We start from the raw sequence: 21,109 nt of genomic DNA, 5'->3' as shown, positions 1-21,109 counted from the left end.
ACTTGGGCAGGCCTATATCCAGCAGTGGACTGTGATAGGCAGAAGTGATGATGATGATGATGATGAAGACGCTGCTACCCGTCTTCGACCTATATATTTGAAAGCCAGCAGTTGAATGGTTATACCACCATTATATTCTTTACTGTCGTAAACACACAGCAAAAAAAGTTTTATAACACATAAAAAATACAATCGTATTTAGAACCTCATCCTTCTTTGAAGTTGGTTACTATACTACGCATAATTTTGAATTCAAATGAAACTTCTGGCAAATTCTGATATCGATTCTTATTCATAACAGGGAATATCAGTAATTCTGAGATATCTCCTCCTTCTGTATATATAAAATCGTTAGGTCATTGGTCTTGTTAGTGAATGTCTACCAAGAACGGATGGTGGTCTAAGGACTCGAGCATTAAAAAAGCGATTAAAAATGAGTGAACACGTGTTTCAGCTTCTGTGAAAATTGTGTGTGAAATAGGGAATGATATTTGGATGGAAATCCGTGATTTGTGGAATTTTAAGCTTGAAACTTTTTCCTTAGGCTTTTTATTAGAAATACATAAACATGTATTTTAGCATTTTTGAAATTAGCGATAGCAGCTTTTATAAAATGACGTACATCTGGCCCTCACGGGCTCATGGGCTCCGACATAAATAAGTGCGTTTGCGGAAATGCTATATAGTAAAATAGGAGATTAGAGCTTAGTCCTGAAATGACCTAAAAGTGTTACGTTTATATAAATAGTATTGTTTATTTTTATAATTTCTTTCTTCTACTCCGCTCTTTGATTACAATTTCATTCGCTCAGCGGTGAGTCAGCTGTTACTTTGTTCGGAGCACTATGCGCTTGCGCACTTTTATTACTTATTCTTAAAATCTTAATAGTTTATACGTATTTATTGTAGTAATTTCATTCTATTTACATTTTTTAACGAAAAAAATAAATAATCAACTAATACTTATGAAAGAAGCTATGTCTGAGTCAAAGGTGAGAACAATTAAAATCACAACAAAATTTATATAATGCCTTATTATGCAAAAACAAAACAATATGTTCTGAAACGAAAAAAAAAAAAAATGCCGTATTCAATTACATCGACCAGTAATGGAACGTAGGTTGACGAAAAAGTAGTCAAGTAAATACGCGTTATTAGAAATAACTGAAAAAGCACTTGTCAGATCTCAATGACGAGCACCAGCAAGCGGTATAAAAAAAGGATCATCAAAATCTCTACACATACGTGCCCGCACCAAGGGATGCTCGGTGGTACTTTACCCTCGTCGTCAAGAGTTGATACAAAAAGAGTGCAAAGAAGTTTCGTTTTCTCTCTCGCGGAATATGCCAGGATGTCTTCAGAATCGGACAAGTCTACGCGCACCCATAAAATGGACAGGTCTTTGACTTCAACGGACGGTCGTTGCCAGCAAATATCACTCCTGACGTACATACACACGTCGGCCTCGAGTAAAAAGGCTTGCTCAAAATTGTATCTACCTTGGATGGCACAGGTATGAAATATCGTCAGAAGAATATATTTGTGTGTCAGCCAGAGACAGTAAGGCCAGCTTCATCGTCTCAAGGTGATAGTGGACGGCGTTTAAGTTACTATGAAGACCCTTTATGTTGCAGAAGTCCACATTAGATGTGGAAGGGGAGCCGCTATAGAACCTTTACAGATTTTACCTTTTCGAGTCAAAAGGATAACCAAGGATCGCATGGGAACTCCGGCAGTCCTGTAGGCAATAGTAAACCAGGTGCTAGACAATTTTTTTACATGGAGAGTAGTGTGTCACTGGCATGGCATGTTCAAGCTGGGATGGCCTGGTTCGAGTCTCCTACGAACCACGGGTTTTCAGCGGTAATCCATTTCATCGGGTCTCCCTGGACCCCACGACAACGCCACACGCTCCACCGCAGGAAATGCCGCGCTACTAGTATAGGACTAAAGACTGACGGGATGCCACACGTAAAGGGAATGGATAGGATAGGGGATAAGGAGAACTGGCTTACATTCCATCAAACCGAAACACATCCGAAGAGCCAGTTCGGCTTTGACATGATATTGGTCGCGAGCCAGGTGAGGGAATCCATATACGCCGTCTTCCACCTTGAACTAACCTCCTTTATGAAGCCTGTAAAAAAATATCCCAAAAAGTAACAAATTAAATTGTTACGCGTCACGTCTGCGTTCTATACGCCTAACAGAACGTTGTTAAAGCATCACCCTACTTGACGAAGTCGGGTCCATCGGACCAGTTGGCGACAGAGATAAACCGGAGACGTTTCAATCGTAACTTAATCTTCAATGTTGCGACACTCGTGTTTTATAAACATAGCATCGGGCTCATTGACAATGACATCGACACCGCGTTTATAAAACATTGACTAAATTAAAACTAGTGACGTTAAGGACATAAGACCAATGATTAGTAACTAAAAAAATTATGATCCGATAGTCCTAGGCTCCGAGAGAGGCCTATGCCCAGCAGTGGGATGTTACAGACTGAATCGAAGACATGAATTATGATGGAGAAGGAAAATGCGTGCACGCACCTCTCTCTCTTGCTTCGTTCGACTCGCCCGATCACATTTTTCGTAACGATCTCGTGGCGCATTCAACAGCCCACTTCCTAAATCAAGCGTGCAAAAGAAGTTTTATTTGAAAAATTCATAAATTCGCAAATATTAATATGGCACAAAGTTCGTCGGGTCAGCTAGAATCAAATAAATCATAAGTTACGTTACAGTAATCATAAAGTTATTATCATTGCGCGACGCGTGTAACGTCTAGTGACGTACGCTCGTAATCTCCAACAGATCGTTGCTATGCACAACGATATATATACATATACATACGTGTTATTAAACTGTCGTCCTTGCATTTAGCTGCGATATCAGAATCGATATCATAACCTAAATATGCAACTCGCTTTAATATATACAAATAAATAAAATTGGAGTGTCTGTTTGTAATGTTAAGATATCCGCTTTTTACTAAATGCATATGTATATACGGTACATATACCAAAATAAAAAATTTTTACTGACCGATTTGACTGGACCGATTTGACTGGACCGATTTTGATGGGACTTTCAGCTTATGTAGTAAGGAGTAACTTAGGCCACTTTTATTTTGCATTTTTGATTTTATTTTATAACTCTACGAACTGAACAAAAACCTTTTTTGTTAAATTCCACGCGGACGAAGTCGCGGGCACCGCTAGTAAACAATATTATTACAGTAAAGATAGATCTAGTGATTATTAATGAGTAAGTAGTTTAAAACACGACAAACACCATAACACGTGTAAATAATTACCTTCAAACATTGGAGTTTAATAAACGTAGGTTATAAGGTTAATTGAACAAATATGTTAATGAGGAAACGTTATCTCAGCTCCATTAGACACTTATTCTGTTAACTTAGTAAAAAACTATTGTAATATAATGCTAACAAAAGGAAATATGTTTTCAACGAGAAAGTAAGGAATTAAGAGATTATTATTTTTATTGTATTTGTATTAAGTTTATGTTAAATAAGTCACTTAACTATGTTATATAATAATATACAACTCAGGTAGGGCACAGCCGAAAATTTCCTGCTCAATATATGAAGCAGATTGACTGGGGTAGTACCTCGACCTTACAGAAGATCACAGCTAAATAATATTGTTTTTGAGCAGTGTTGTGTTCCTGTTGGTAAGGTGACCAGAGCTCCTGGGGGGAATTAGGGATAGGGTCTGTTACGCCCTCGCGTTGTTTCTGGTGTTGCAGGCGTATATAAGCTACGGTAATCTCTTTAGGGAAAAATCATGAGTAAATTTTTATGATGCGCGCGCACACCGTCACGAAAAAACCGACACCCTGAAGTTAGCAAGTTAATGAAGAATTAGTTAGCAACGCGAAGTTAGCTACTAGCTAACCAATGAAGTATAAGTATAACTAAGTACACACACATTTTTCTTCTTTTTCTTTTTTTAATAAAATTAAAAAAGGATTACAAAATATTCGTCGAATGTAATCCCGTTACTTTTATTAAATAGAGATGTATATTCCGCGCGTATGTCACTGCACAATGAAAGGTAGCGTTACTTTCGATTCCGTTTCGGAATAAATCGGCCAGTACGCTGTCTGCATCGCGATACCGTAGCACGTGCTACAACGCTACGCGGCTACGCGGCTACGGGTTAAATCCCGTTGGGATAGACAGAGCGCTTTACGTCCGTTTCCTCGAATTATATCAAAAATTATTTTATTTGTGGTGTTAGATCATTTTTTTTTACACAACTTATACAATATATAAGATGTAAAGGAGTAAGAGAGATAGACTAATTGGTCCTATGGCAGCTGTCAGCTTCAGAGTTTTGTTGTATATAACTAGGTCAGCAAACAAGCGTACGGTTCACCTGATGGTAAGCGAATACCGTAGCTTATAGATGTCTGCAACAACAGAAGCATAACAAGCGCGTTGCCGACCCTACCCCCAATCTCCCCAAAACCCCTGGTTACCTACTAACCATAGGAATACAAGACTGTTTGAAACCAGCATTATTCAGCTGTGATCTTCTGTAAGGTCGATGTACTTCCCAATTGGGCTGGTCCAGATTTTAAAGACACAAACTTTATTACAAAACTATAGAAAAAAAATAGTTGTGCGCATCAACATAGATAAAATATTGGTTAGGTAATTTTCCCATGTACAGTGATCACTTTGATCACTAGAACGGCTTTATAACTAAAAAAGACGTCTATATATATTTTATCATTACTAAATCCAATCTTCATATTATTTTAGTTTTATTTCCCACGTAAATTACTCGCTAGCCTTGCGATTGTATAAAATTAAGTTATAAGAAACGAGTATTCCGAGTTTTTGTAGTTTTCAAACACGACCTATTGTTTTAATACAAAATAATGTAAGAATTAACAGATAACATTACTATTTTTTTCTATTAATCTTTTTGAATGGGTATTTAGAAAATCTTGTACAGGATTTGTATGGCTGCTGCTATAGTGGTCTTCTGCAAGATGACTCTTTGTACTTCTCGACGTATTTTGGACGACTTTTGGACTTTTAGGCGTGTTTTAATAATTAAAATATATAATCTATTGTGATGTATTCTAATTTCTATAACAATCATTTGTACACTTCCTAACCGCTTTTATGCGCTGTCCTATATCCAAAGGTTGTCTGAAAGAAATCGCTCTTTTAGCGATAAGACCGCCTTTGTACACCTACCTCTAATTATACTACTTTTGTTTGTATCTTTTATGGTGTGCAATAAAGAATATTATTATTATTATTATTATTATTAATATTTCAGCTTATGGCGCTCCGAGATCACCAGAAGATGGAACTGAATGCGAGGTACGCGCGCACCTACAGTCCGGCTGGGTGTGTGGCGTGCACCGCGTCGCCAACAATGACACGCACTTCTTCAGCTTTCTCGGCGTGCCTTACGCCGCGCAACCCATAGGCGAGCGACGATTTAAGGTAGGCATTAAGTAGACAAGACACCTGATAACGATCGTTACTCATAGAAGACAATACATATTCGCAGAGGAGCTACGTGGTTGATTAAACTCTCACCCTTTTCCTACATGGAGAAAGAGGCTTTTGCTCAGCAGTGGGATGGTACAGGCTAAATCAAAATAATCACACTATTGACTAATCATTTCGGTAAATTAAAAATACGGGTATTTCCCTTGAGTATAGACCGAGATTTAGCGGTTCTTGCCAGAATTTTACTTAGATAATTATATTCTCGTTTTGTCGACTGGGCAATTACATCTTAAAACTCTACTCAAAACTCTACAAAAACTCTACTCTGGCTTTTGATTCTACTTAGATTTTTAAAAACACTTATTTCATCATTTCCAGGAGTTGGAGCCGGTAGAGCCATGGCATGACTTCTACGATGCAACATATGAAAGGCCTATATGTCCTCAATACGATGTATTTTACGGCCGTCTACAGGAATCTCACCAGATGAACGAAGCCTGCATCTATGCCAACATCCACGTACCCTTGGACGCCCTCCCAGTGCACAGAGTTCGACCGCTGGACCTAGAGCTGCAGCCGCCATACAAAGCCGGTCTCTCCGAAAATGAGAATGATCCCGGCCTTAAAATCTTAGTCTTCATCCACGGTGGTGGTTTTGCTTTCGGTTCTGGTGGTATCGGTCTTTACGGCCCCGAGTACCTTATGCTTAAGGACGTCATCGTCATCACATTTAATTACAGGTAATTAATTTTATTTTGTATTTCCTTACGAACTACTGAGGTGCAGAAATCTTCTTAGCATAGATATAGCGTTAATATTGGTGTAAGAGTAAATACAAACATTCAAGGATAGCGTACCTACATACTGAAGTATATCGTAGTCGCTGCTTTCCATCACAAAAAAAAAACGACGAGGCTGATGCGTAAGTTGCATGGGGTAAAATACGCCAGAATTATTCATAACTATAATACTAATAATAATTATTCATAATCTTCTAAATCTATATATTAATACGTGTAGCAAAAACTTTGTACCCCTTTTTACGAAAATTGCTCAGATGGTTAATACAGAGAAGGAGTACAGAATGCTAATATTTTTTTTTTTAATTTTGCATAAAAATACATCTAATCAATAAATAAAAAATTAAAAAAAAAAAAACATTACACACACTACCATGTATTTGACACACACGCATATATACTCTTTTGTTCAAACTTCTAATTGAAATTAATTAATGTTGAATTACGACGACTGGCGACCACTAGTAAATGATAAATCCGCGACATCGTACTTTACTTTCCAGTTTTCCATCGAACGTAAAGATTATTATCCCTCATAATAATACTGAAAAGTTAAGAAGCGACTTACGTTGATTAAAATTAAAATATTACATTTACTATTTTTCATCTATATGAACATTATAAAGCTGAAGAGTCTGTTTGTTTGTTTAAACATTAAAGAAATGAAGGCTCTATATAATATTTTAGTAAGTTTTCTTTTCTCAAATTAAAGTGGATGAAACCGCATGGCACATCCAGTTACTTATAATGTTATTGTATAGCAAACACACAGGACAAAATACAAAATAAACACAATGTCCATTTGTTTTGTTATAATACAATGTTTATAACCCTATTAATCTAAATCATACGAACACGTTTAAAATCGTACACAAACAATTTTCGTCAAATTACTATCACGATTTAGTACAATATTAAATTAAACAACTGTTAACTTTTGACCCCTGACATCTAGTACATCTATTATTGATATCATGATAATTATGTCAATAACAAAATAAATGAATAGTCGGCCACACGTGTCGGAGTGATTCAAGGTCTTCTTAGTCAGAAATTAGATAAAAAAATAAATAAATAACAACTGGTTTTACATACTGTGTGTACAAACTTTAAAATTATGGAATATATAACGAGGCGTGTTACGAAAATTTTCTCATAAAAAGACTACATTGCAAAAAATATTTTGTCATCTGTTTCATCATTAAAAAATATATTTATTCTTTTTTAACCGACTTCAAAAAAGGAGGAGGTTACTCAATTCGACCTTATTTATATATATATTTGTAAATGTATTTTCGGGGATAACTTTGTTGTTTATTAACCGATTTTCATAATTCTTTTTTTTTTGTTGGAAAGGAGATATCCCAAGTGTGGTATCATGATAAGGAAACCAGGATCTGTTGATGGAATCTCAGAGAAATCGAGGGAAACTCTCGAAAATCGTAGTGACGACTTCTGCGTTTATTATTTTTTTTCGTTGTATTACTTGTCGATGTAAATGAAGTCGGTTTTTTCGTTTGTGAGCAAACACAATTATTAGTATGTAATTGTATTAAGACCAAGGCTGAATTTTTAATTACAATTATATTAATTTAAATGTAAAATTGAAACAGTAAAAAACAATAGTTTCATAAACAGATATACACTAAGAACAACAGATATAAATGTCGGTGTGTTCACGGACAAAACGGGTATTTTAAATAATGTTAGAGGTCCAGAAAGACACAAAATATTTCTTTTGAACGCAGCTTGCATGCTTTTCAACTAAATTTGTCCAATTAACTTTCCAGGGTGAACGTATTTGGTTTCCTCTCCTTGAACTCGTCAAGTATCCCTGGTAACAACGGCCTACGTGACGTAGTGACCTTACTGCGGTGGGTGCAGGCCAACGCCAAGTCTTTTGGTGGGGATCCTAGCGACGTGACACTGGCAGGACAAAGCGCTGGTGCCAGCCTTGCTCATTTAGTTTCAATGTCTAAGGCTGCAGAAGGATTGTTCCAGAGGTAAATTATCAGAATGTACTATTTACCTTGTAAATATTGTAAATGTACCATATGTTTGCTAAATATAAATATATACATAATCATATGGAGCTTTTTATATTTTTTTTACCTTCATAAATGAATGGTAGCAAACGAAAAAACAGACTTCAATTACATCGACAAGTAATACAACGTAAGTAGACGAAAAAAATTAAAAAACGCACTAGTCGCTACTTTGAAGTTTTCCGTCGATTTCTCTGAGATGCCACCATCAGATCCTGGTTTTCTTATTATGGTACCACCCTTGGGATATCTCCTTTCTAACAAAAAAAGAATCAGCAAAATCGGTTCATAAACGGCGAAGTTATCCGCGAACACACATCAAAAATAGATATACGGTCGAATTGAGAACCCTCCTCGAATGAATTACATTTTCTCGGCTTCTATATGGCAAAAATGAACTTAAGTTTCAAATTCACACATTTTGAATCAGTCAGTTCAGTCTATGCAGTCCACTGCTGGAAGTAGGCCTCCCCAAGTTCGCGCCAGAAATCCCGGTTTTCCGCAATTCTCATCCAGCCTACACCGATCTTACGTAGATGTGTGACACAAATGACTAGCACACTGCCAATGCCACTTCAACTTGCTAATTCTAACAACATTTTGAATATCACTTTATAATTTCAGGGTAATTTTAATGAGCGGCACCGGTATACCCAGCTTCTATACAACTTCACCAGCTTACGCAAAATTCGTAGCAAATCTTTTTGTATCGAGCCTGGGTATCAACGCTACTGACCCCGAAGAGATCCATCGGCAGCTGATAGCGACGCCCATCGAAGACATCGTCGAATCGAACAAGCAACTCCAAGAAAAATTCGGCCTTGTAGTTTTCGTCCCCGTCGTCGAGACCCCATTCCCGGGCGTGACTACAATATTGGACGAAGAACCAGAAATCATGATTTCAAAAGGTTTCGGAATGAATATTCCAATGCTGATTGGTTTTACAAATATGGAATGTGAAACGTTCAGGCACAATTTTGAAAAATTCGACATACTGACTCAATTAGAAATCAACCCACTTTTGATGCTATCACCCAATTTAATATTTAAACTACCGCCGCAAAATGCGATAGAGTTGGCCAAGAAGGTCGCTCAAAGATATTTTGACGGAGCACCGACGATGAACAAGTACATTAAGAGTTGTTCAGACACGTTTTACGTTTATCCTGCTATCAAATTAGTAGAGAAAAGAGCTTCAATGGGAGGAGCGCCGGTGTTCTTGTACCAGTATTCTTACGAGGCAGATTTCAGCGTGATAAAAGAATCGATGGACTTGGATTTCAAGGGCGCTGGACACATTGAAGATACAACATTTGTATTCCGTGCAAATGCTATGGAAGGTGTTCGAGGGTTCTCGCAGCGGACGCAGAATGACAAACGTATGGTGAACCAGATGACTACGTTCGTCAAAAATTTCATGTGTTGCAAGTAAGTATAATTAAAACCACAAAATTACTGACTTTGATTTCTAAGAGCACAAATCACTTACAATCAACCTATAAATCATCATCATCATCATTACAGCCTGTTACAGTCCACTGTTGGACATAGGCCTCCACAAGTTTACACCAAAAATGGCGTGAACTCATGTATTTTGCCCATAGTCACCACGCTGGGCAGGCGGGTTGGTGACCGCAGGGCTGGCTTTGTCGCACCGAAGACGCTGCTGCCCGTCTTCGGCCTGTGTATTTCAAAGCCAGCAGTTGGATGGTTATCCCGCCACCGGTCGGCTTTTTAAGTTTCAAGGTGGTAGTGGAACTGCGTTATCCCTTAGTCGCCTCTTACGACACCCACGGGAAGAGAGGGGGTGGCTATATTCTTTAGTACCGTAGCCACACAGTACAACCTATAAATAAATATATAAAATTCCTAGACAAAAAACTTAAGTTTATGACTTCTTCAGCATTTTTAAACTGATATATGATTGTTTCACAAATTAAAAATTTTACGATTCACACATATCTCATTTTGATCACAAGGTACTACTCGCTGATGTGCGGTGAAATAGCGTGGTGCATTAAATTTCCACGTTTCCTCTTAATAGATTTTTTTCATGAGTGGAAAGTTTATAGCTAATTACAGTATATTACAGTACTCCTCCTGTCACCAGTGTCTTGTTTACTTATTTTTATGTATCGCTCATTCTAGTGACCCAACTTGCAACCAACACTATCTATCGAAGTGGCCACCAGTCGAAGAGCGTATGCCTGTTATGTACCAGAACATTGAATTGCCAATATCCTATCAATTCACCGAGCTAACCGAGGAACAGCTGGCAATGGTGCAGTTCTTCGACAGTTTACAGAACAGAACAATTTAGAAGAGAAGATAATATACTTCAGTGAGTGTTTTGGTGTTCTTTGAATGTGTGTCTATTTATTTATTAACTAAGCTCAAGTTAGACCGTCCACAATTATTGGATTTTAAGTGTACCTGATATATTTTCGTTTTATACTCGTAAATCCTTAATTAATTTCAAGTTTTTATTTGTAGGTACTTGATTAGTTTTTACTTTTTGAGATTATACATAAATTGTAAATAGCTTACATAAATGAATAACTTGAGATGTTTTTAATACAAATGTCATATGTAAGTTACGATTACTGTAAGTATATTTAAGACCACTTCAGCTCAATTTTACAATAATTTAATTCGTTTATTTTTGTATTTCGTGTATAGCCTTCATTTTTAAAAATGTTTTAGTTTAGACTTGATTAATGTTATTAATAAAAAATATATAATCTTAAAGGAAAAAGTTTCTTGGAGACATAGTTACGAGTTATAATGAATTATTTTGTTTTTAAATTCGACCATAATTTAACCACAAATTTTAACAATTAACAAAAGAGTATATACGTGTGTGTGTTAAATTCATGGTAGTGTGTGTAGTTTTTTTATTGATATAATGTATTTTTATGCATAATCAAAAAAAATATTAGCAATCTGTACTCTTTCTCTATATAAACTATAAGTGTGCGAAATTTCATACTCCTCCGTCTACGGAATTGTCGTAAGAAGGGGTACAAAGTTTTTGCTTATGTTTATGGAAGATTAACTTAAATGTCGCTTTAGAAACTTTTTCCATCCCTGCCTTATACATAAGTCACTTAAAATACAAAAATACACATAAACAAAACCCATCGAGTCATGGCAGCGATATGAAGTGGAATGTTTTATCGATTAACTTATAAATAGTATAAGGAAAGTGTATCTGTAAGGGATTCTTCAATTACGAACTGGTGTGGACTGGGTGGGCGAGAACTGGATATTACGAGTATGAGTTTGCTCTCGTCCAAGCGAGCTTTGGTTTCAGACGTCTGGATACATGAGAATGTGTGAGAATGTAAGCTTACTCGTGCCGATAGTAACTAACTAACAGCTCGGGCGACACAGGTCGGCTATGTTTCAAGTCTTGTTTTTTCAAGATTTCTATACTCTTGTTATTCGTCAATTTGTTTTCAGGCTTTCAAAATAATGTCTTAAAATGACTGACCAGTGATCCATTTTCATTCTAACTACGTCAAATATTGGCACAAATGCATATGTCGCCGATTTTAATAGCTCTGATGGAGTATTTTTGTACCATTTTCATACAATTTAAATACTTCGCATAAGTATATAATTCTAAAATCAATTACAAACACGATTTTGGAAATATGTATTTATTTTCACATATCAAATGTCAGGTTACATCAATATTTAAGTAAATAGGTTCGTGTGTAAGTAAAATTTATATCTAAAAAAAAAATAGTTGTAACTATTAAAAAAAAAAAAAAAAAAAAAAATTGCCATAAAACGAAATGGCTAACGACACATTTAATCCTATTTAATTATTCATATTTTTATGGATCTCAATAGATTAACATCGGTGACGATTTGACAAATTATGTAGATAATGATCTTAAGTTTAGCTACTTAATATTACGATGATTACCAAAATGTGTCCAGTAATATGGACGTTTTGACGCGAATGTATTATTAATTATAAGTTATGGTGAATGTTCGTTCAGTGTGTGCGTCGCATTATCAATAAGTTTTTAACACTTTTTCATGTAATGTACTTATAAATAAAAAAATATAATAAAATCAAACTAAAAAACTCAAATCGATTTTGTTTCATTTCACATTTATACGAACTACTAGCTGTTCCCTGCGGTTTCACACACGTTAGTTTCAGGAAAAAATTAGCCTATAGGCTTTCTTGGTAAAAGGGCTGTCTAACGCATAAATAACTTTTCAACCCAAATCAGCAGTTTCTGAGATTAACGCATATCAAGAAACAAACTTTTCAGCTTTATAACATTACTAGCGATCTCTGTCTTTCCATATTTGTTACATGATAAGTAATCACCAACATATTATATATTAAAACCTTGTCCGAAACACGCTGCATCCTATGGTACAAGTATTATCCCGATCGGTTCAGTAGTTTTCGCAGTATAACCGAATAATAAAACCGGCACTCCGTTTATCAGAGTATTAACCATATTTTTACATTTTGATTAAATAAAACCGTTGTGAGCTAGCCATTTGATAAAACAACATAATTTTTTAAATATAAATTCGTATATACATATATCTAAATAAGAAATTAAAAATTCTTTTTGGTTCTAATATTATTCACAGTTAATTTTGTGGGAATTGTAGCTTTTATATTGGTGAGCGTATATAAGGGCTTCATAAGGAATAAAAAAGCGAGCAAAATAGAATATCAAATCATCATCATCCTTATGACCTTCTTATTTGACTAGTTTGGTGCAGCCCTGATGCTTTCTGCTCCGCGGGTCGTGGGTTCAATTCCCGCTCGAGTCTGGATGTAATATATGATTATATATTACTTTATATGTATATTAATTGAAGAAAAAATTATGTAACTATGTCAGTCGGATTACTAATGACACAAGCATTTAGATGCTTACCTTAGGGACAGATGGAGGGTGTATATGTTATAAGATATTTATTTATTTATTTAATGAGTAAAAGTCCAACTGATAAGGTATAGTGATTAAGTCATTATACGACAATTTGAAATGATTATACGCTGTGAGAGTTTATTGAATATTATCAACATTTCAAATGTGAAAAGTAAAAGTTCATTGTGCAATGAATTATATGCCTGCGTACATCCGGATGCTGCACTAGAACATACCGTTTGAGAAGAATATGGATGCGAATGTATTGAATTGAAATAAACAAATAGGTTTCTAACGTAGGCAATTGAATGTTTACGATTCAACCTGTAAACATCACACTTCTGGCCATAATCCTCATACTGTTCAGCCTGTAATATCCCACTACTGGGCATAGGCCTCTTTCCCCATGTAGGAGAAGGATCAGAGCTTAATCCACCACGCTGCTCCAATGCGCGTTGACGCCGCTTTGGCGTAACGGTCACAGCCATGGATTGTGCCTGCGCTGGCGGTTGCGGGTTCGATCCTCGCACATGATAAACATTTGCATTGGCCATACAGGTTTTTGGCGTGGTCTGGGTGTTTGTGCAGTACTTTTGGTCTCCCCACCGTGCCTCCGAGAGCACGTTAAACCGTCGGTCCGGTTGTTATAATGTACACATGATAGCGATCGTTACTCATAGTCGAGAATATATACATATATAAATAAACATAAATAATACGCCCAGACTGAAGAAATGAAGATTGAAGCTGAGAATCGAACCCACAAAGCACCGAGCAGAAAGCGGGGCCACTACAATTTGCGCCGGCGGGAAGTAAAATAAAGAAAGCTTGTAAATGTCACACAGTCTTTTACCTATATCTAATTATATGAACTATATCTAATTATCTATTTTTATCACAGTACGACATATCCTGGACAAAATTTGGAGCACCTGACAAGGAAAATATGTCAACCGTTTAGAAGGCCACAGCCAAATAATATCGCTTTCAAGCAGTGTTGTGTTCCTATCGTGGGCAAGGTAGCCAGACCTTTTGAGACGGTCGACAAAGTGTTTGCAATGCTTCTGGTGTTGCCTGCGTCCATAGCCTGAGATATTCGCTTACCATCAAATGGAATTTACAACTTTTTGCCACCTTTTCAGTATAAAAAATAGTTCCACAAATATATATTTCATTTAATAAGCACCCGTTACTAAGATATATGATCTCATTGCGCCGTGTCAATGAACCTGTCTACGACGTCATATCTTCGATTCGATTGAATAATTAGACGAAGATCGGACACGATGGTGATTTCATAAATCATAGTTAGAATAGGTGTTTTTATACTGATATTGTCAGCAAGCCGCCATCCTAAGACTGGTAGTTGGTACTTGGATATTTTTTGAACATAAATAAATATTGTACAACACAACAGGTGAATTAACGTCTTAATGGTCATTTCGTTCAGCCAATTTAAATATTGTTATGATATATTTATTAATATCGAGTTAACTCTAATATATAAAATTCTCGTGTCGCGGTGTTTGTAGTAAAACTTCTCCGAAACGGCTTGACCGATTCTCATTAAATTTTGTGTGCATATCGGATAGGTCTGAGAATCGAACAACATCTATTTTTCATACCCCTAAGTTATGGGAGGGGGGGGGGGGGGGGGGTTAAGAGTGTTGATAAAATATTATTAAATTTTGTGTGCATATCGGGCAGGTTTGAGAATCGTCCAACATCTATTTTTCATTCCCCTAAGTTATAAGGGGGGGGGGGGGTTGAGAAGGTTAATAAAATATATGGCAAAACAACGTTGAATGTTGTTGAAATGAATGATGCTAAGCACATAACTCGAGGATGGCTCGACCGATTCGGCTAATTTATTTTTTTGTATGTTCGTTAAAGCCCACGAAAGGTTTTGAAATAAAAAAATAAATAAATTTACGATTAACTTTTGACAGAACGAAGTCTGTCCGAAAAGCTAGTCACAAAAATGAAATAATACTAAACAGTTGAAATATGATACCAATTTGCTAACACACTATAATTTTGTTTTTGTATTCTTAGTTAATTTATACAGTTTTTAACCGACTTCCAATAAAGGAGGAGGTTCTCAATTCAATTGTATAATTTTATTTATCTGTATAGATATAATTGTCTAGGACGTTCAATCTGGACTGTAAAAATTTGTATTTAACCAAAACCTTTATGTAAGGTGACTGTGTGTTTAATTATTTTTTAACCGACTTCCAAAAAAGGAGGTTCTCAATTTGAGTCTATTTTTTTTAAATGTATATTACCTCAGAACTTTTTACTGGGTGGATCGATTTCAATGATTTTTTTTAAATCGAAATGTGGTGTGTGTCATGTGGGCACATTTAACTTTAATTATGATCTGACGAGTGCTTTTCGAGTTACATCTGTGAGTTTGAATTGTGCACTGCCTAGTTTTTATTAGTTATAATTTTTAGGTAGATTTTCAAATCCATCCTAATCCAACACGATAGTAAAGAATTGATCAAAAGCGCTGTTCACCAGAGCGTGAACTCGTATCACCGACACGCTATCGATATTATGCAGTCGAAACCTGATAACGACACAATATAAGCTTATTTATCAAGCTAACGGCTCGTTTAGAAAAACAGACGTCATTGGTAACATTACCTAGGATACCAGACGGGAAATAATTATAATTCCCAAAAATCTTATTTAGCAAAACAATTTCTAGCTTTCTGAAATATATATTTACTTTTTGAAAGATATGAAACAAATCATAAATTCAACGAGAATGGCAAAAATAATTGTGATACTAATGTTAATATTGAACGAAACAGAACAGAGCGTGATAAGCATAGCTCAAGGAAAGATTCGAGGGTTGCAGAGAGATGGCTACGTTTCTTACCTGGGTATTCCATATGCCTCTATCAGTGGAGCGAATGGAAGGTTTAAGGTAATATTTATATGGTCTAACTCAACCACCAAAATATATAGTAGCCATAAAACTATAATGGAACAACGTGGAAGACTGTTATCCAACCATTTCTGATGGAAAGGATAGTTCGGCCTTATAGTGGAACTTTTAAAGTTTTAACTTCAGACGCAGCAGTTCAGTTCAGACATTAAAACTGAAATTCAAGTAATTTATAGTACTTTATTTCAAAGTAATTTACTTAACCAATTTCAAAAGTACCAAGACGAATCAATTTCTAACACTTGTTCTTCATTTAGACTTAGTGACGCTGTTTTTCATCCAAGATATTACTAATTATATATTATATTATTTTCAAAAGAGTAACTGCGGAATTTCTTGCCAAATCTTCTCTGCAGAATCTACATTCCGAATCGTTGGTAGCTTCACTTTTAAAAATAATAATCATTTCATAATATTAAATTGTAAATTGACGATTTGAGGTGCTTTTGAAGCCTATTTGAATAAAGTTATTTTTGATTTTTGAAATGAGGATATCTAATCCCGATGTTGATATTTATAAGTGTTAAAATACCCTCACTGAATTTACTGTTAATTTCTCCTGCCATAAGTCTTTAGACTTATAAGTAATTCCATAAATAAGGAGGAGATAGGGTGGAGGGTTGATAGTGCATTCACCTAAACACCCACCTAAGTCTTGAAGGTACTCAATCGTAGTTATACGTCTTAGTAAACTTCGTTTTACGCGCCACCTTTAATGGAGTCGGGTCAATATTTCTCAGGACATTTATGTATGGATAGTGGAATTTTTTTAAAATATAAGTGGATTTATTTGATATATGTATTTTTAACTTTACATTTTTATTTTACATTTCTGATTTTTTTGTAGGTTTTAGCAAAAAATACTGATTGTTAGGTAAAGAACGATAAAGTATGTTTAATTACAGAATATTCAAAATTTCCACTCATAATTTAATGAATTTTGTGTCACGGTGTTTGTCCGGGTTAATTTCCAAAACTACTGGACCGATTGTAATTAAGTTTTGCACAGACCGACAACTTTATCGAACTTAAAAATATATCTTATATCTTTATTACTAAATTAAATAAATATGGCTGTCCGAAGTTCGCCAGGTCTACTAGTAATTAGTATAATAGTCACACTGTCTAAATTCCTTGCATAATTTCAGCGCGCCGGTCTCGCGCCGGTGTGGACAAATATCAGGGAGGTTAATGAGCCCCGCTGCTACATGAGCTCACCGGTGGAGGAATGTTTACAGTTAGACGTCCACGTTCCGTCAGGATCCGCCATACCCGTCATGGTATGGGTGGCGGGGGGCAGCGCCCGATATAATCCGTCTTTGCTCGTTAAACGAGGAATTATTGTCGTAATTGTTAGGCATAGGTGAATATTTATAATTCTCGTTTTTTATTTAATACACGCAAGTAACAGCAATGTATGTAGAGCAACGGATTAATTGAATTAATAGTACAAATATATTGAAACGTTTTATCAAATTTAAAACATTATAAAATTTGAAATGAGAAAATCGTTCCGAAATATAAGAAAAAAATCTTACAGATACAATTTTTTGAATATTTCTTTTTACACTAGATTGGGACCAATGGGCTTCCTGTGCTCGAGCGAAGATAAAATACCAGGCAATGCAGGGTTAAAGGATGTGGTTGTTGCTTTGCGGTGGGTCAGAGATAACATCGTCGCCTTTTATGGAAACCCAAACATAGTAGTAGTCGCTGGACAAAGTTTCGAAGCTGCCATGGTGGAGTCCTTAATGTTGACACCTATGGCTTCAGGTTTATTCCATGGGGCAATATTGCAAAGTGGTACTGTTCTAGCTCCTTGGGCTTTTAACTATGACGCAGATTATCGAGCGAAATTCTTAAAAATGAACTTTAATGAAAGTACAGAACCATTGACAAGAGCTGGAACCGCAGATTTAGCCGCTATGGCAGAAGACTTAGAACTTCCCTATTTGCCTTTTGGACTTTGTATCGATAAACCTTTGAAAAATGAAGAGAGATGTTTTTTTACGTCTCCTCACGATATGATATCATCTGGCATCACGGCTAAGGTTCCCATCATAATGGGTTACAATAATAATGAGGCATACGTCTTCGCTTCCATTCTCAAGGAGGCCAAAGTTTTAAGAAGAATGACAAAAAATATGAACTTTTTGCTACCGATTGAACTACAATCAGACAAAAGAGACATGTCCCAAGTAATGAAAAAAATTAAAGATATGTATTTTGACGGAAATATGACAATGGCATCAATTTTAGCTTACCACAGGTAGCATTTTCTATAGATACGTAAAAGAATGTTGACTTATTTTTAATAAGTCAACATTCTTAGTCTCTTCATTATATTATGGTAAAATTTGATTTTTTTAATAAAGTAGGTACATTTAAAGTACATTAATAAATAATAATAATAATAATAATAATATCTTTATTTCACAAACTTAGAACTGTATTACAATGATAATGTGGCAACAATATCAGAAGTAATGAGATTAGCATCTGTAACCGAACTAGGCATAGCCTGTATCTCGGCTATCAGGTATATTAATTAAATATCTTCACAGAGATGCATATTTCTTGGGTCATATTCACAAAAGCGTTCTCATGCATGCTGCTAGCAGTCTCGTTTACTACTATCAGTTCTCCTATTTGGGTGATGTCGGTGTGGAAGGACTACCAGGGATGGCGAAGACTGGTGCCGCCCATTCAGATGAACTAGCGTATTTATTTCCAGAGAAAGGACGTAACTTAGAAGGCGATGATGGGATTGTACAGGATAATATAATACGACTTTGGACGAATTTCGTCAAACATTTGTGAGTTGTATTCGTCTTTCTTTTTTAAGCCTCGTGTATCATTACATAATATAAAACAAAGTCGTTGCCCACTGTCTGTATGCTTAGATTTTTAAATCTACGCAACGGATTTTGATGCGTTTTTTTTAGTAAATAGAGTGATAGAATATAATAGAAGAACACTGATAGTTTTTGATCGCTAGTATATTGTAAGTAAATAAAATTGCTATGTTTTAATATTTCAAAAAAATATAAGAATGTCTTTTATTACATCGTTGTGCTGTCTGTTTGTCCAGAATAACTTCTAGCAACATGAGGATTTGTTTATGATATGAAATTAATTTTTAATATTTAATATACTAAAATATTTTAAATAGACAATACTAATCATCAGAAGGTAGAAGTTAAGAAGGTAGGTGTGATAAATATAAACAGCGATAAGCCAAATTCGTCCAATTACTTTTAAAAAAAAGTTTACCAATTACCACTTTAAATAATACCGAATAAATATTAAATTTTAAACTTTCTACGAATTTAAAGAGCAGTCGTAGGCTTTGACATTCAGCTGACACTGTTAATTTAATTTTTTTAAGAGCCGTTGGATACCATTTCAAATACCCCGAGGGAAATATTACAAATTGACAAATATTTTAGCAACACCGTGTAAATTTATATTAGGAAGAAAAGCTCGCGCCCTAAGCGTCATAGTCCAGAGGTCAGCTCTTTTATAATAAAGAAAAAAATTCTTATTTTAACTAAAATAACTTTTATAGATAAAAATATTTTCACTTCCCGAAATGCAAACCTTGTCTTTGCCATAAAAAAATAAAATTAGAAGAGATTATCAGCTGGATTTCGTGCGATATTTATGTATTTAGTATCGGCCATTTTTCAAAAACATATAACACACAGAAAACCCGAGACCATGTCAAACATATGGCGTCAAATAATATTAAAAATAATTGTGTTTGCTTGCCAACGAAAAAAAAAAACCGACTTCAATTACATCGACGAGTAATACAACGTAGATCTACGAAAAAATAGTCAAGTAACTACGCGTTATCAAAGATTACTCAAAAAGTAGTTATCAGATCTCGATAAAATTTATATGTGACCACATGATAAACATCAACTTTTGATTAAATTAAAAATTATCAAAATCGGTACACCCAGTAAAAAGTTATTGCGGATTTTCGAAAGTTTCCCTCGATTTTTCTGGGATCCCATAATCAGATCAGATCCTGGTTTCCTTATCATGGTACCAAACTAGGGATATCCCCTTTCCAAAAAAAAAAAAAAGAATTATCAAAATCGGTAGATCCAGTAGAAAGTTATGCGGTATAATACAACGTAAGTCGACAAAAAAGCGTCAAGTAAAAACGCATTATTAGATATAGCTCGAAAAGTAGTTGTTAGATCTCAAATAAATTTAAATGGGACAAAGTTATAAAGGCAGAAGACATGTTACAAAGAATCTTCTAGGGCAAAGATCGAACCTGTGACAGCCAATAACAATGACAATATAAGTAAAAAAGTTTCAAGACCTTTATAATTTAAACAAAGTATCATGTTTCCAGGAACCCCAATGCGGATAGCGAGCACTCGAAGTGGGAGCCAGTAAATTCTCATGACGCACGGCTCCTTGATATTAACGTGGATTTAGACATGATAGAATTTCCTTATAAGAGGGAAGCGCAGATGTGGGAGGACGTTTATGAGAAATATTACTTCGAAAGTAAACGGTACAGCGTTTAATAGTTCGAGTATTTTTTAATAATAAATATTAAAAAAAATGTTTAGTCTTTATTTTACGACTCCGACAATCGTATAACAAATTGTATTTATTTTTGACTCTAGTCAAAACATAATTACTTAAAATACCGAAAGTGAACGCCTTCAAGTTTTATTTATTAGATAAACAATTAGTGAGTTTACCACTCATAAAAGTACAATTTTCTTTATTTTCGTAAAGATAACAATTGAGTTACTAGCTCAAATATAATAACAAAAAATACTAAAACGTGAAGGATTTAATAACCTTCCATATTCAATCGGCTTCTAAATTGATAGTTTCCTGACCACAAAAAAA

The 21,109-nt window shown here is 35.3% G+C and overlaps 1 protein-coding gene across 1 annotated transcript; it reads left to right on the top strand.

Annotated features, from left to right (window-relative positions):
* Positions 1–1,351: 1,351 nt before the first annotated feature.
* On the top strand, positions 1,352–20,775 carry LOC123662417. Its single transcript, XM_045597260.1, has 11 exons — positions 1,352–1,469; positions 5,330–5,499; positions 5,887–6,248; positions 8,099–8,311; positions 8,978–9,781; positions 10,502–10,650; positions 16,014–16,204; positions 17,374–17,588; positions 17,799–18,494; positions 18,790–19,041; positions 20,598–20,775. The coding sequence occupies exons 1-11, from the start codon at positions 1,352–1,354 to the stop codon at positions 20,773–20,775; spliced, it is 3,348 nt and encodes a 1,115-aa protein (XP_045453216.1).
* Positions 20,776–21,109: the final 334 nt, after the last annotated feature.

Source organism: Melitaea cinxia, chromosome 18 (assembly GCF_905220565.1).
Source record: "Melitaea cinxia chromosome 18, ilMelCinx1.1, whole genome shotgun sequence".
NCBI lineage: Eukaryota > Metazoa > Arthropoda > Insecta > Lepidoptera > Nymphalidae > Melitaea > Melitaea cinxia.
This window is presented reverse-complemented; position numbering and strand designations above follow the sequence as displayed.